This window comes from Poecile atricapillus, chromosome 36 (assembly GCF_030490865.1).
Source record: "Poecile atricapillus isolate bPoeAtr1 chromosome 36, bPoeAtr1.hap1, whole genome shotgun sequence".
NCBI classification, from domain to species: domain Eukaryota; kingdom Metazoa; phylum Chordata; class Aves; order Passeriformes; family Paridae; genus Poecile; species Poecile atricapillus.
In genome coordinates this window covers 345,744-357,594 of record NC_081284.1, presented here as the reverse complement: position 1 = coordinate 357,594, position 11,851 = coordinate 345,744, and the positions used below count along the sequence as shown (strand labels likewise).

General features: G+C 52.5%; 1 protein-coding gene across 1 annotated transcript; it reads left to right on the top strand.

Annotated features, from left to right (window-relative positions):
• Positions 1–432: 432 nt before the first annotated feature.
• LOC131590968 (olfactory receptor 14C36-like) lies at positions 433–1,398 on the top strand. Its single transcript, XM_058861386.1, has one exon. It carries the CDS (start codon positions 433–435, stop codon positions 1,396–1,398), a length of 966 nt encoding a protein of 321 aa, XP_058717369.1.
• The last annotated feature ends 10,453 nt before the right edge of the window (positions 1,399–11,851 follow it).

Below are 11,851 nucleotides of genomic sequence, written 5' to 3'. Positions count from 1 at the left end.
GATGAAATGAGCAATGTGAGTCTCTGGATACAAATGTGGGGCTGGGCTGTGGTGAATCCATCTGTTTTCAGCAGTACCTGGTGATCTTTAAGCAAAACACAGGAATGTGAACATCCCTCATTTGAGAAAAGCCAAAGCCCAGAGAAACTCCCAACAGAATGAAGTGACAGATGATTTCCCCTCAGTCTCCAGTCCTCAGCTTGCCTCAGGGAACTCACTCTGTTCTACCAGTTGGCAGCACAAATGCTGAGGGTTCCTGATATCCAAAAATACCATGAGACACATGGCAGGAGCTTAAAAAGAAAGCTCAAAACTCTCAAACACAAAAGTGTCCTCAGTTACAAAGGAAGTATGGGAAATGCCTCTGATTTCTCCTGTAAAACTTCACTGAATTTTTCCTCATGAACAGGTTCCCATGTGCAGCCACAGCAAATGTCCAACAGCAGCTCCATCAGCCACTTCCTCCTGCTGGCATTGGCAGACACACGGCAGCTGCAGCTCCTGCACTTCTGCCTCTTCCTGGGCATCTCCCTGGCTGCCCTCCTGGGCAACGGCCTCATCATCAGCGCCGTAGCCTGCAGCCACCACCTGCACAGCCCCATGTTCTTCTTCCTGCTCAACCTGGCCCTCACTGACCTGGGCTCCATCTGCACCACTGTGCCCAAAGCCATGCACAATTCCCTCTGGGACACCAGAGACATCTCCTATGCAGGATGTGCTGCACAAGTATTTATTCTTGTCTTTTTCATCTCAGCAGAGTATTCCCTGCTGACCATCATGTGCTATGACCGCTACGTGTCCATCTGCAAACCCCTGCACTACGGGACCCTCCTGGGCAGCAGAGCTTGTGCCCACATGGCAGCAGCTGCCTGGGCCAGTGGCTTTCTCTATTCACTGCTGCACACGGCCAATACATTTTCCCTGCCTCTGTGCCAGGGCAATGCCCTGGGCCAGTTCTTCTGTGAAATCCCACACATCCTCAAGCTCTCCTGCTCAAATTCCTACCTCAGGGAACTTGGGCTCATTGCAGTCAGTGTCTGTTTGCTGCTTGGCTGTTTTGTGTTCATTGTTTTCTCCTATGTGCAGATCTTCAGGGCTGTGCTGAGGATCCCCTCTGAGCAGGGATGGCACAAAGCCTTTTCCACCTGCCTCCCTCACCTGGCCATGGTCTCTCTGTTCATCAGCACAAGCACATTTGCTAACCTGAAGCCCCCCTCCATCTCCTCCCCATCCCTGGATCTGGCACTGTCGGTTCTGTACTCGATGGTGCCTCCAGCCCTGAACCCCCTCATCTACAGCCTGAGGAACCAGGAGCTCAAGGCTGCAGTGTGGAGACTGATGACTAGAGGGTTTATAAAAACATTAAACTGCTGGAAAATTTCTCCAAATAATTTGTAATTAAAGTAATCTTGGATACTTCTTGTTGGTTCGGTTGGGTTTTTTCCTCTGTTCTAGTTTTCTCATACTGTCTGCAAAGAAATGTCATTGTTTCTGCCCTTTCTCATTTTCTTTCTCTCCAGCTTCCATGTGGCCACAGACCGTGCCAATGAGTGGCTGTGCTCGTGGTGGCTTTAAATGAAATAAAGAATCTCCCAGCAAAGTTTTCTCCAGAGATCTCCCTTTTGTTCCCTTCTCTGGAGCTGCAGCAGCAGTGTCTGTGTGCAGAGCTGGGGCAGATCAGTGCTGGCACAGCAGCTGTGCCCAGGAGCAGCAGCACTTGGTGTTGCCAGTGCTGCTCCCGTGTCACTGCCCCACTGCCCTCCTGCCCCTGGTGTTGCTGCAGGGCCTGAGTGCTCTCGGGGCCGGGCACAGCCCTGGGGGTGGCAGTGCCAGGGCTGCAGCAGGGACAGGCCATGGGCACTGCTGGGGCAGCACTGACACCTTAGGGCAGGGCCTGGGGGCTCCAGGCTCCTTGTCCAAGCTCTCTCAGGAACATGCCCAGGCCAAAGCTCAGCACAGAAAACCCCTGTGAGCAGCCCCACGGTGGTTGTGAGCAGGCTGGGGGCAAACAGCATGGCTGGGGCTCTGCAAGGTCCCTGGGGGAGACAGGAAGGAGCAGCAGAGCAGGGGCTGATCCATCCCCACTGCTCTGGACACCCCAGCACAGCGTCCCAGAGAATCCTCATGGAGCTGCCAACAACATCCCCCCTGTGCAGCCCTGGCCTCTCCCCCAGCTCACAGAGGTGCCTCATCCTTGCAGGCACAGACACGGCAGCACTGGCTCAGGAGCCCCTGTTTGCACTGCCCAGAGCAGGCATCAGCACCCCCATGGTGCTGCTGTGGGGAGATGAACTTGAGGGAGCACAAATGCCATCAGCCCCTGGGGCCAGGAAGGGCAGGGCGATGGGAGGGAAACCACTCAGGTTTGTCGTGGCCTCTGAAGTCACACAGAAAGTTTGTACTCATGAGCTGTGAGTTTCCTGCGCCACTGCAGATGTTGTTGCTCAGAGCCAGGGCTGCCTGGCAGCCACCCCCAGACTGCCCTGAGCATTTCCTTTGCTTCACCTTTGCTTTCTTTACTCTTCCTGCTCCAGATTTCTTCCTATTACCCACCTCTGTTCCCTGCCCTGCAAACAGCCCATCCCTGTTTGCCCTTTCCTCTCTGGCTCCACTCCCCATTTCAGTTTCTGAGCTGGCACCATGAGAAGGTCCCTCGGGGAGCAGGATCATCCTACAGGTGCTTCAGGAATTGTCTGCAGGGTCCTGCAGTGCCTCGTGCTGCTCCCTTGCCAGAGGCAGCAGAGGCCAGGGGGGCACATCTGGGCTGCTGTGTCTGGCTGTGGGGCTCCCTGTTCTGGGCAATGAGGAGGAGCTGGAAAGGCTCTGCAGGACTGACAGGATGGGTTTTGGGGCCCGTGTGGAGAAGCTGAGGGACCTGGGCTGCTGGAAGTTGCGAAGAGGAGGCCCAGGGCTCATCCTGCACCTGCTCCAAGGGTGGTTTCAGAGAATTACAGAATCAGCAGTGTTGGAAAAGACCTTGGAGATCATCAAGTCCAACTTGTGCCCTGACACCACCTTCTCTCCCCTGAGCCTCCACTTATCCAGGAGGAACAACTCCAGCTCTTTCAGTCACTCCTCACAGAACAACTGCTCCAGAGCCTTCAGCAGCCTTTCTCTGGACATACTCCAGCCCTTCCATTTCCTTCCTAAATTGGGGGACCCAGAACAGGACACAGTACTTGAGGTGCTGCCCAAACAGTGCCAAGCACAGGGGAAGAATCCCTGCCCTGGTCCTGCTGGCCACACTGTTCCTGATCCATTGGCCTCCTTGGCCACTTGAGCACACTGCTGGCTCATGCCCAGCCTGCTGTCCATCAGTGTCCCAGGTCCCTTTCTGCCTGTCTGCTGTCCAGCCACTCTGTCCCCAGCCTGGAGCGCTGCAGGGGTTGTTGTGGCCAAAGTGCAGGACCCGGCACTTGAACTTGTTAAACCTCACCTTGTTGGGTTTGGCCCCTGGATCCAGCCTGTCCAGGTCCCTGTGCAGAGCCCTCCTACCCTGCAGCACATAAACACTCCCGGCAAACTTGATGTCACCACAGTTCCAGGGGGCCCTAGAGTGTCACAATGGTCTCCATGATTCCATGAGGCCTCCCAGGGTCACAATGTCCCTTTGGTTCCATGGTACCCCTTGGTGTCACAAAGTCCCTTTCATACTTGCCCCCTGCAGTGTCACAATGGCACCTTGGTCTCCCAAGACCCTGCTGTGTCATAGTGAATCCTTGGTTCCATGAGGTCTCACAGTGCAGCAATGCTCTCCTTGGTTCCAAAGTGTCACCATGGCCTCTTGGTCCCAAGGGGCACCACAATATCAAACATGTTTCCTTCATTCCATGAGTCCCTGAAGTGCAACACTTGCCCCTTGGTTCCATGGGGCCCTGCAGTGTCCTTGTGGGCCCATCATGACACTAGGTCTTGCTCTGTCACAATGCTCTGCATGGTTCCACCAGGCCCTGCAGTGTCACAGGGGCCTCCTGGTTCCATGAAGCCTCTGAGTGCCACAAGGAATCTCTTGGTGGTGCAGTGTTACAGTGGAGCCCTGGTTACACAAGATCCTGCAGTGTCACCAGGGACCCTTGGTTCCATGGGGCATTACAATGTCACAGTTGTTCCCTTAGTTCCAGGAGTCCCTGCAATGGAACAATGGCCCCGTGATCCCATTGGGGCCCAGGGTCTCACCAGGGTCTCCTTGGTTCTGCAGTGGCCCCTTGGTTCCACAAGGCCCAGCAGTGTCACAGTGGCCTCTGTGGTTCCACGAGGACTCCGACTGTCACCATGGACTCCTTGTTTCCATGTAGCCCCACGGCATCCCAATGGCTCCTTGGCTCTTTGGTGCCATGTGGGACACAGTGTCACTGTGGTCCTCTGAGTTCCACCAGGCCCCACAGTGTCACAGTGGCCCCTTGCTTCCCCAGGGCCCTGCAGGGTCACAATCATCAGAGAATCAACCAGGCTGGAAAAGGCCTTGGAGACCATCAAGTCCAACCTGTGACCCAACACCACCTTGTCACCCAGACCATGGCACCCAGTGCCACGTCCAGACTTTCCTTAAACACTTCCAGGGACGGTGACTCACCCAGCTCCCTGGGCAGCCCATTCCAATGCCCAATCATCCTTTCTGTGAAGAATATTTCCTCATGTTCCGTCTAAACGTCCCCTGGTGCAGCTTAAGGCTGTGTTCTCTTGTCCTGTGCCTGTTCCCTGGGTAAAGAGCCTGACCCCCACCTGGCTGCACCCTCCTGTCAGGGAGTTGTACAGAGTGATGAGGTCTCCCCTGAGCCTCCTTTTCTCCAGGATAAACAACCCCAGCTCCCTCAGCCACTCCTCAAAAGATGTGTGCTCCAGAACCCCTCAGCAGCCTTGTTGCCCTTCTTTGAAAGCGCTCCAGCCCCTCCATGTCCTTCCTTAATTGGGGGCTCAGAGCGGACACAGCACTCGAGATGAAGCTCAACCAGTGCCAAGCACAGGGGAGGAATCCCCTATCTGGTCCTGCTGGCCACACTGTTCCTGATCCAGGCCAGGAGCCATTGGCCTCCTTGGCCACCTGGGCTCACTGATGGCTCATGCCCAGCCTGCTGTCCATCAGTGCCCCAGGTCCCTTTCTGCCTGCCTGCTGTCCAGCCACTCTGTCCCCAGCCTGGAGCGCTGCAGGGGTTGTTGTGGCCAAAGTGCAGGACCCGGCACTTGAACTTGTTAAACCTCACCTTGTTGGGTTTGGCCCCTGGATCCAGCCTGTCCAGGTCCCTGTGCAGAGCCCTCCTACCCTGCAGCACATCAACACTCCCAGCCAACTTGGTGTCACCACGGTTCCATGGGGCCCTAGAGTGTCACAATGGTCTCCATGATTCCATGAGGCCTCCCATCCATCCATCTTTGGATCATACTGGGAGTGACTGGACTCCTACTGGGAGTATCTGAGAGTGACTGGCAACATACCTTGCACATCATCCCCCATTCTGGGGGTGACTGGGAGCAACAGGGAGCACACTGGGGGAAAATGGCACCATACTGGGACTGACTGGGTTGATCTAGCTAGAGGCAACTGGGACCATCATGGGACTGCTGGCATGTGACAAGGATCATACTGGAGTTTACAGGGCTCATATTGGTGTTGAAAGGCAGCAACTGGGATCTCTGAACAGCACAGGTTCCTTTCCCACTCACTGAAGAAGGAGCTTTGCAGTATCCATGTGTGAGATGACCTTCACCTGAACCAGACGCTGTTAGGAGAAAAAGCTGCCTGTGCTGGAAACTCCCACACAACAAGTCAATGCCAAGAGAGAGCATTTTCCTTTCACAACTTCCGTCCTGGAGCCACAGTCCTTTTGGATCACACAGCAGGCAGGAGAACAGCACAAAATATTAGGCTGTGTCCAGTGTTTGGCAGGACCAGCAAATGGAGGGAGTGCCAGGGTCCACTGCCACAGACTCTCCTCTTGGGGAAGACTCCATGCCAAATGCTGTGCACACCCTGCTGGCTAGAAACAAACCCTTTATTAAGATGTAACTTTTCTCTACAAAATCCTTTTTCTGCTTCTCTGTTTCTGCTCTATCTCTTCTGTATTTTTCTTTTTATTCTTGGATTTCTCAGCCTCCTTTGCACTGAATTCTTTTGGGATCCTCCCTTGTGGGGAGCCCTGCTTATCTCAGTTCTTATGATTCAAAGAAAACTCCCGAGTTTGTTAGAATCTTGTTTCTCGTGTTTATTAACAGGTGATCACAAAACTTAACAGGTCTCTCCAGGCTGGCTACACAAGGTTAATCTTTGCAATCTTGTACATTTCTTTCTTCTGATGGTACAAACAAGGCCTTGTGGCACGCTTCGTGCCTGATGCACAAAATAGCCCTGAAATACTCAGTTCTTCTGTCTTTATACCTATTTTTACCCAATTAACAATTGACACGTATATTATTTTTCTTAATGGCCCAATGACCCATCACCTCTGTGATGCACTGCGGCATTTTCTATCCAATCACTTACTATTATCCAATAACCTCTAGGAGAAGAACGTAAAGAAGAAAGAAGAAGGACAAGAGACAACACCCTAAATCCTCCAGCTCGTCTCCTGTTCTCTAAACTAACTTTTTCACCCAGTGATTTAAAAAAACTTTCTAATCTACACACTTACACTTTTAGATTTTTCTATCCAACTTCAACATTTGTTTTCAAGTATCACCATGAAAACATGCTCATGAATTTCATATTATATGAAATTCAGTGTGTTTCTAGATCTTATAACTAAGTATCAGAGACAAGGGCACACACTCTGTATTCCAGATTCCAACAGACTCTCCTCTTGAGGAACAGAACCCCCCCAGGCTCCATTCCAAATGCTATGCACACCCTGCTGGCTAGAAACAAACCCTTTTTTTAAGAAGCTGTTGGCAGGAGCTCTCCCAAACGAATGGAATCTAAATGGCAATTTTCTTTCAAAATCACCTCCATTCCAAAGGAAGAACAGAAAGCCCACAGCAATCCCAAAGGCACATATGGTGCACCTGGGGAAACCCTCGACTTAGGGGCCGAGTGGGTTACAAAATACCCATAAGAAGCCCCAGAGTCCAGAGTGCAAACTGCAGCAACCACTTGCTGGATCATTTGGCTGTGCTGCACATGTCTGCAGACTGTCTGTCCCCCTGCCAGGACAGAAGGACACCTGTCAGGGGCTGGGCTGGCTGCTGAGAATGCCTCAGGCAGGAGGATCCTCAGGCAATGAGCAGGCACCCAGAGCCGCTCTGACACTGAGGCCTCTGTGCCCCACAGCAACGGAAACACCACAAGGACACAGCAACGTTCCTGTGACATCACAGCAGCAGCTCACCCAAAAACCACCTGGAAGGTTCTCCTGGGTCACCAAGGAGCACAAAGGATCCTCAGAGGGCACAACCTATTGCCCTCCAAAGGATCCAAGAGGAACTCAGAAAATGCAGCAAATGAGGACACCCCACAACCCAGCCTGAACACTGAAAAGGAACAAAGATGCAACCAAAGAAAAGGAAACACAACTTTTGGTCACTGATGCTTCTGACTAAAACCATCAAGACTTGTTCCCTCTGGGATCTTTGTTCTAGTTCTGAAAACAAACAAGGTTCTCTGCTGTAAATGTACAGAAAGCAGGAACTTGAGGGAAAAGAAGGCTGAGAGTGCCAAAGCCTTGTGTGACTTCTTGGACATCCTGTGGCTGAGGGTGTCCAAGGCAATGGACTCACAAGCGGGGTCCCTGCCCTCCCGACTGACAGCTGCCATCTCTCCTTCAGCCCCACACGTGTCTCAACCAACCTCCTGTCAAGGGCCTCCATCCACACATTCCATCACCAGCCAGAGATGCTCATCAACGAGGTCACCCAGCATCCCTGAGGCCACAGCAGGGAGTGCTCCTGGCATCTGGTAGAGCACTGTGGCTTTCCTGGGATCCTTCTGGTGTCTGTGGCTGAGAGGAGTGGGGTGGATGGAACCAGGATGGGTCACAGATCAGCAGCCCCACTGCAAGCAGTGCTTTCTCCTGCTGTGTGGGGACCATGTGGTGACTGATATTGGGACTCCTCTGGCTTTGGCTCCTGCAGAGCACACAGTGGGTCAGACACTGGGCTGAGGGAAGGGGTGCCATGGAAACCCAGCACAGGCATTTCTCTTTGGAGAGGGGTTTCTGCAGGGAGAAAGGAGAAGAAGAGACTTTCCTGTCTCCTGAGATTCCCTCTCCTCCTTCAGCAGCCATACCACAATCCATCAGTATGAGAGTTGGTAGGATCACTTACATGCCAGGCAACACAAGGCACTCAGAACTGAACCCTGCCAGAGCCCAGCCCTGCCTGCCCATTTGGAGGGTGTGGGGGAATGGAATTTCAGTAGGAGCTGACCCACAATGATTCTTTGCCACTTGTGGGTTTCTCACAGCCTTAGAAGGGGTTTGAGATCTCTGTCCCCAACACCTGCTCACCCTTCAAGTGCACACACGTGCCTGGGGGCAATTCAGGTTTCCTGGAGTGGTGGCTGCTTCCCTTTGAAACAGGAGCTGTTGCCTTTTCTGACACGCTTAACTCCCTTCTAACTATTAGAAAGTGGGTGAGTAAAGGAAATGACCCTGGAGGAAGGGGACCACAACCTTGCAAAAGGGTGAAACATATCTGAATTAAAAATGAAATCTCATTTATTTCTTTACTACTAATCTATTACCACAAACAAAAACATGTTTCTGCGCTGAAGCTGCTCCCACACTGGGAAGATTTTTCGGTTGCTTTATTATGTGGAGGATGTCCACAGGCTGTGGAGCAGCCCGGCTCTCTGCCCCTCTGCCCACAGGGGTGCAGCACTCCAAGCTCCCCCAGGAGCCACAAGAGGACTGGGAGAAGGGCAGGCAACCTCAACACAAAAAGCTCTCCTCAGATGCTGCATCTCCTCTGCACTCACGAGTTCTCCCTCCTCCGTGACAGCTCTTGCTCCCCAGTTGCTCCTCGGCGGCCACGAGGAGCTGGACAAGACCCTGTGCAGGCCCCATGGACAGGCTTTAAATACGAACTTCAATTTATCTTCAACTAGTTCATTTGGTAGTAGAATTAACCTTTCCTCAAAAAATAACCCCTGCTTGCCCATTTTTAAAACAGTCACATAGTGTGAATTTGCCATATCTTGTGCATATTATGTTTACCTGAAAAACGTTTTGAAGAGAAAAACACATTTACTATTTATTATGTCTTTCAGTTTTCATAAGGAAATGTGTCTAGCTTTGATTTGTTCTGTTACTGCAGGCTTCAGCCCCATTGCACTCTAATTGAAGATGTGTTTCATGGCATAAAACAGAACAGAGAATGAAGGGTAACAGTTTCAAATTAATCCTCTTTGGATTATTCCTTGTGGTCCTTATAAAAACCCTTTCCAAGGGCTGGGTTTGAAGCTGGAGCATGAAGTACAGTGAGTTTCTCTGGATAATGCTGTAGCCCCATCTCACCAGATGCAGAAATGGGCCAGAATCCGGCATGCTGAGTGTCAATTTGGGGTCCTGGCCTTGCCTCAAAGGAGAGACAGGATGTTCCCTGCAATGTCTGCATGGGGCAGACAGAACAGATGAGCAAGTGTTTGCAGGGCCCCAGGAGGGAATACTGGGGTTCCTGTCAGCAGGATCCTTGTGTAGCTTCAGGCTGGGCTGGGCAGCACTTCCATCTGCAGCTTCCATGTGCTGCTCCAGCAGCTGCTGCTGGGGACCCTGAGGGAAGAGACCACGGGAGGGATGGAAATGCTGCATGGACAGCAGCAGCCAGGGCCAGCAATGAGCTTTGCTTTCCCAGCTGGTGAAATGAGGCTCCTTTAGTGCAAGAGGAGGCAAAGATAAGGTCAAGTTCAACAGTTCAAGGAAAAATGGAGAAAACTGGAAGCCTCTCAAAATGCCACACACACTCATCTGTTAGCTCTTCAGGATCAGTCCTTGTAAAAAGCCTTTCCAGTTTTCCCTTGGATTCCAGGGCCCACAGCTAGGTTTCAGAGTTCAACCGATTTTTATTTTCCAGGCTATTAAACAGAGCTCTGAATTGGGCATCTCTTGTCCTTTCATTCTGCTCTCCTCGCCTTGTAAAAGGTTCTGTGCTCCTGTGAGCCGCATTTTGAGGGGTGGTTGGCAACCATGGAATCCTCTGCAAAAGCACTTGAATGACTTCAGGGCCCGGCTGGAAAGCTCAGCCTGAGGACAAAACTGTTCCAGATGCCTCGGCCCCTGCCCAGCTCCTCACAGCTGAGTCCCTGAACACACAGGGTGGTTTCTAGGGATTTCTTTTCCCCTCCTGTTCACTTGGAGGTGATTTTGGGATCCTTTAGAGAAACATCTGACCAGCCTCTGCCCCCATTTCATTTCTTTCTCTCCAGTTTGGAGTTGGCCTGCTGGGTTTGACATGGAAATTGGGAGTGCCTCCCTGTTCTTCCCTCCAGCTCTTAGTTATAAGTTGTATTAAACACTACAAATGGCCTCATTTATCTGGTGGGGAAGATGTGAGGTGGAGAGAGTTAATGGGATTTGTTTTCATGAACATTCTGATAGTGAAGAAAAATTAGGTTTGTCATTTTGGTGCGGCGTTCAGTGTGGGGATGTGGCGCCTTATTTCTTGTTATTATTATGCCTCAGTATTATTTTTCATTGTTAAGACTTTTAAATCTTAAACATTAATAACAATGGCGGGATGTCACTCACTGGGGAAATTGCCTTGCTTTTCCCACCAGGATTAAACTGTACGCTTGACTCCTAGTTGCCAGTGGATTCTAAAGACAGAAAATCCTGTCAATAGTGGGTTTGGTGTGGTTTGGAGCTGGGGAAGGGTCTCATCCCCTCCCAGAGGTGTCCCAAGCCCGCTCTGCTGCCACGTCTGCACTCACAGCCCCTCACGGCTGCCCTGCCCTGGGGACATGGTGGGACCCCCTCCTGCCAGGGCTGAGGCTCCTCATGGGCCCTCACAGCCCCTCACGGCTCCATGGAACTTCTCATGGCCCTGTAGAACCTCTCATAGCCCCTCACAGCCCTTCATTTCCCCTCACAGCCCCTCACAGCCCCAGGCGCGGGGCTCCTCCCAAAGGCGAAGGGGTCGGGCCCTGCTTGTTCTCCTTTTATTTCCGTCCCTTCACAGCGCCGAGTAAAGAAAGGCTGAATGGAGCCTTTCGCCAGCGTTTCCCTCGGGGTTCATTGCGGGCTGAAGCTCTGTGCTGGCGCTGGCCCGAGCACCACCATCCCTGCAGCCCCCAAGGCCTTTGCTGTCCCCCCGTGTCCATTCCCTGTCCCCGAGTCCCGCCCGGCTCTGGCAGCAGCAGCAGCCGCAGCGCAGCGGGCGCCGGCCCGGCCCGGCCGGGGCTCCCGGCCAGGAGCAGCAGCAGCGCCGGCCCTTCCCACCTGCTCCTGCCTCGGCTTCCCAGCGCTTTTTCCAGGGCAATTCTGGACTACAGCAACAATCCCCCACAAACAGCCCTCAGGCTTCCTCAGGGCCCGCCTCTGCTGCCCTGAGCCAGCCCTCAGAGGAAGAAAGGATCGGGTTCCAGCGCTGTTTTCAGCTCTGTTTTACTCACCCTGAGGTGACAGCAGGAGGCTCTTGGTGCCTTGGCCTTGGACATTGTAGAACCCGTCTGCTCTTGTCCCTCTTCTGCTTGGCACCTGAATTTGAGTTGCAGGCATCATGAGTAGCAGATCTTCAAATGCTCCCAAGGCCCTGAGCACTAAGTCGAGGGGAATGAAAGCCACACAGCTGACATTTGCAGTGCTCAAGCACAGCCCTGTTGTTGCTGCTGCTGAAATAGAATCAACTGACAGAGGCCATCACACAAATTGCCTCTGCAGTGGCAAATAAAATGAAAAAATACACCAGGAGAAAGGAAAACCAGAAC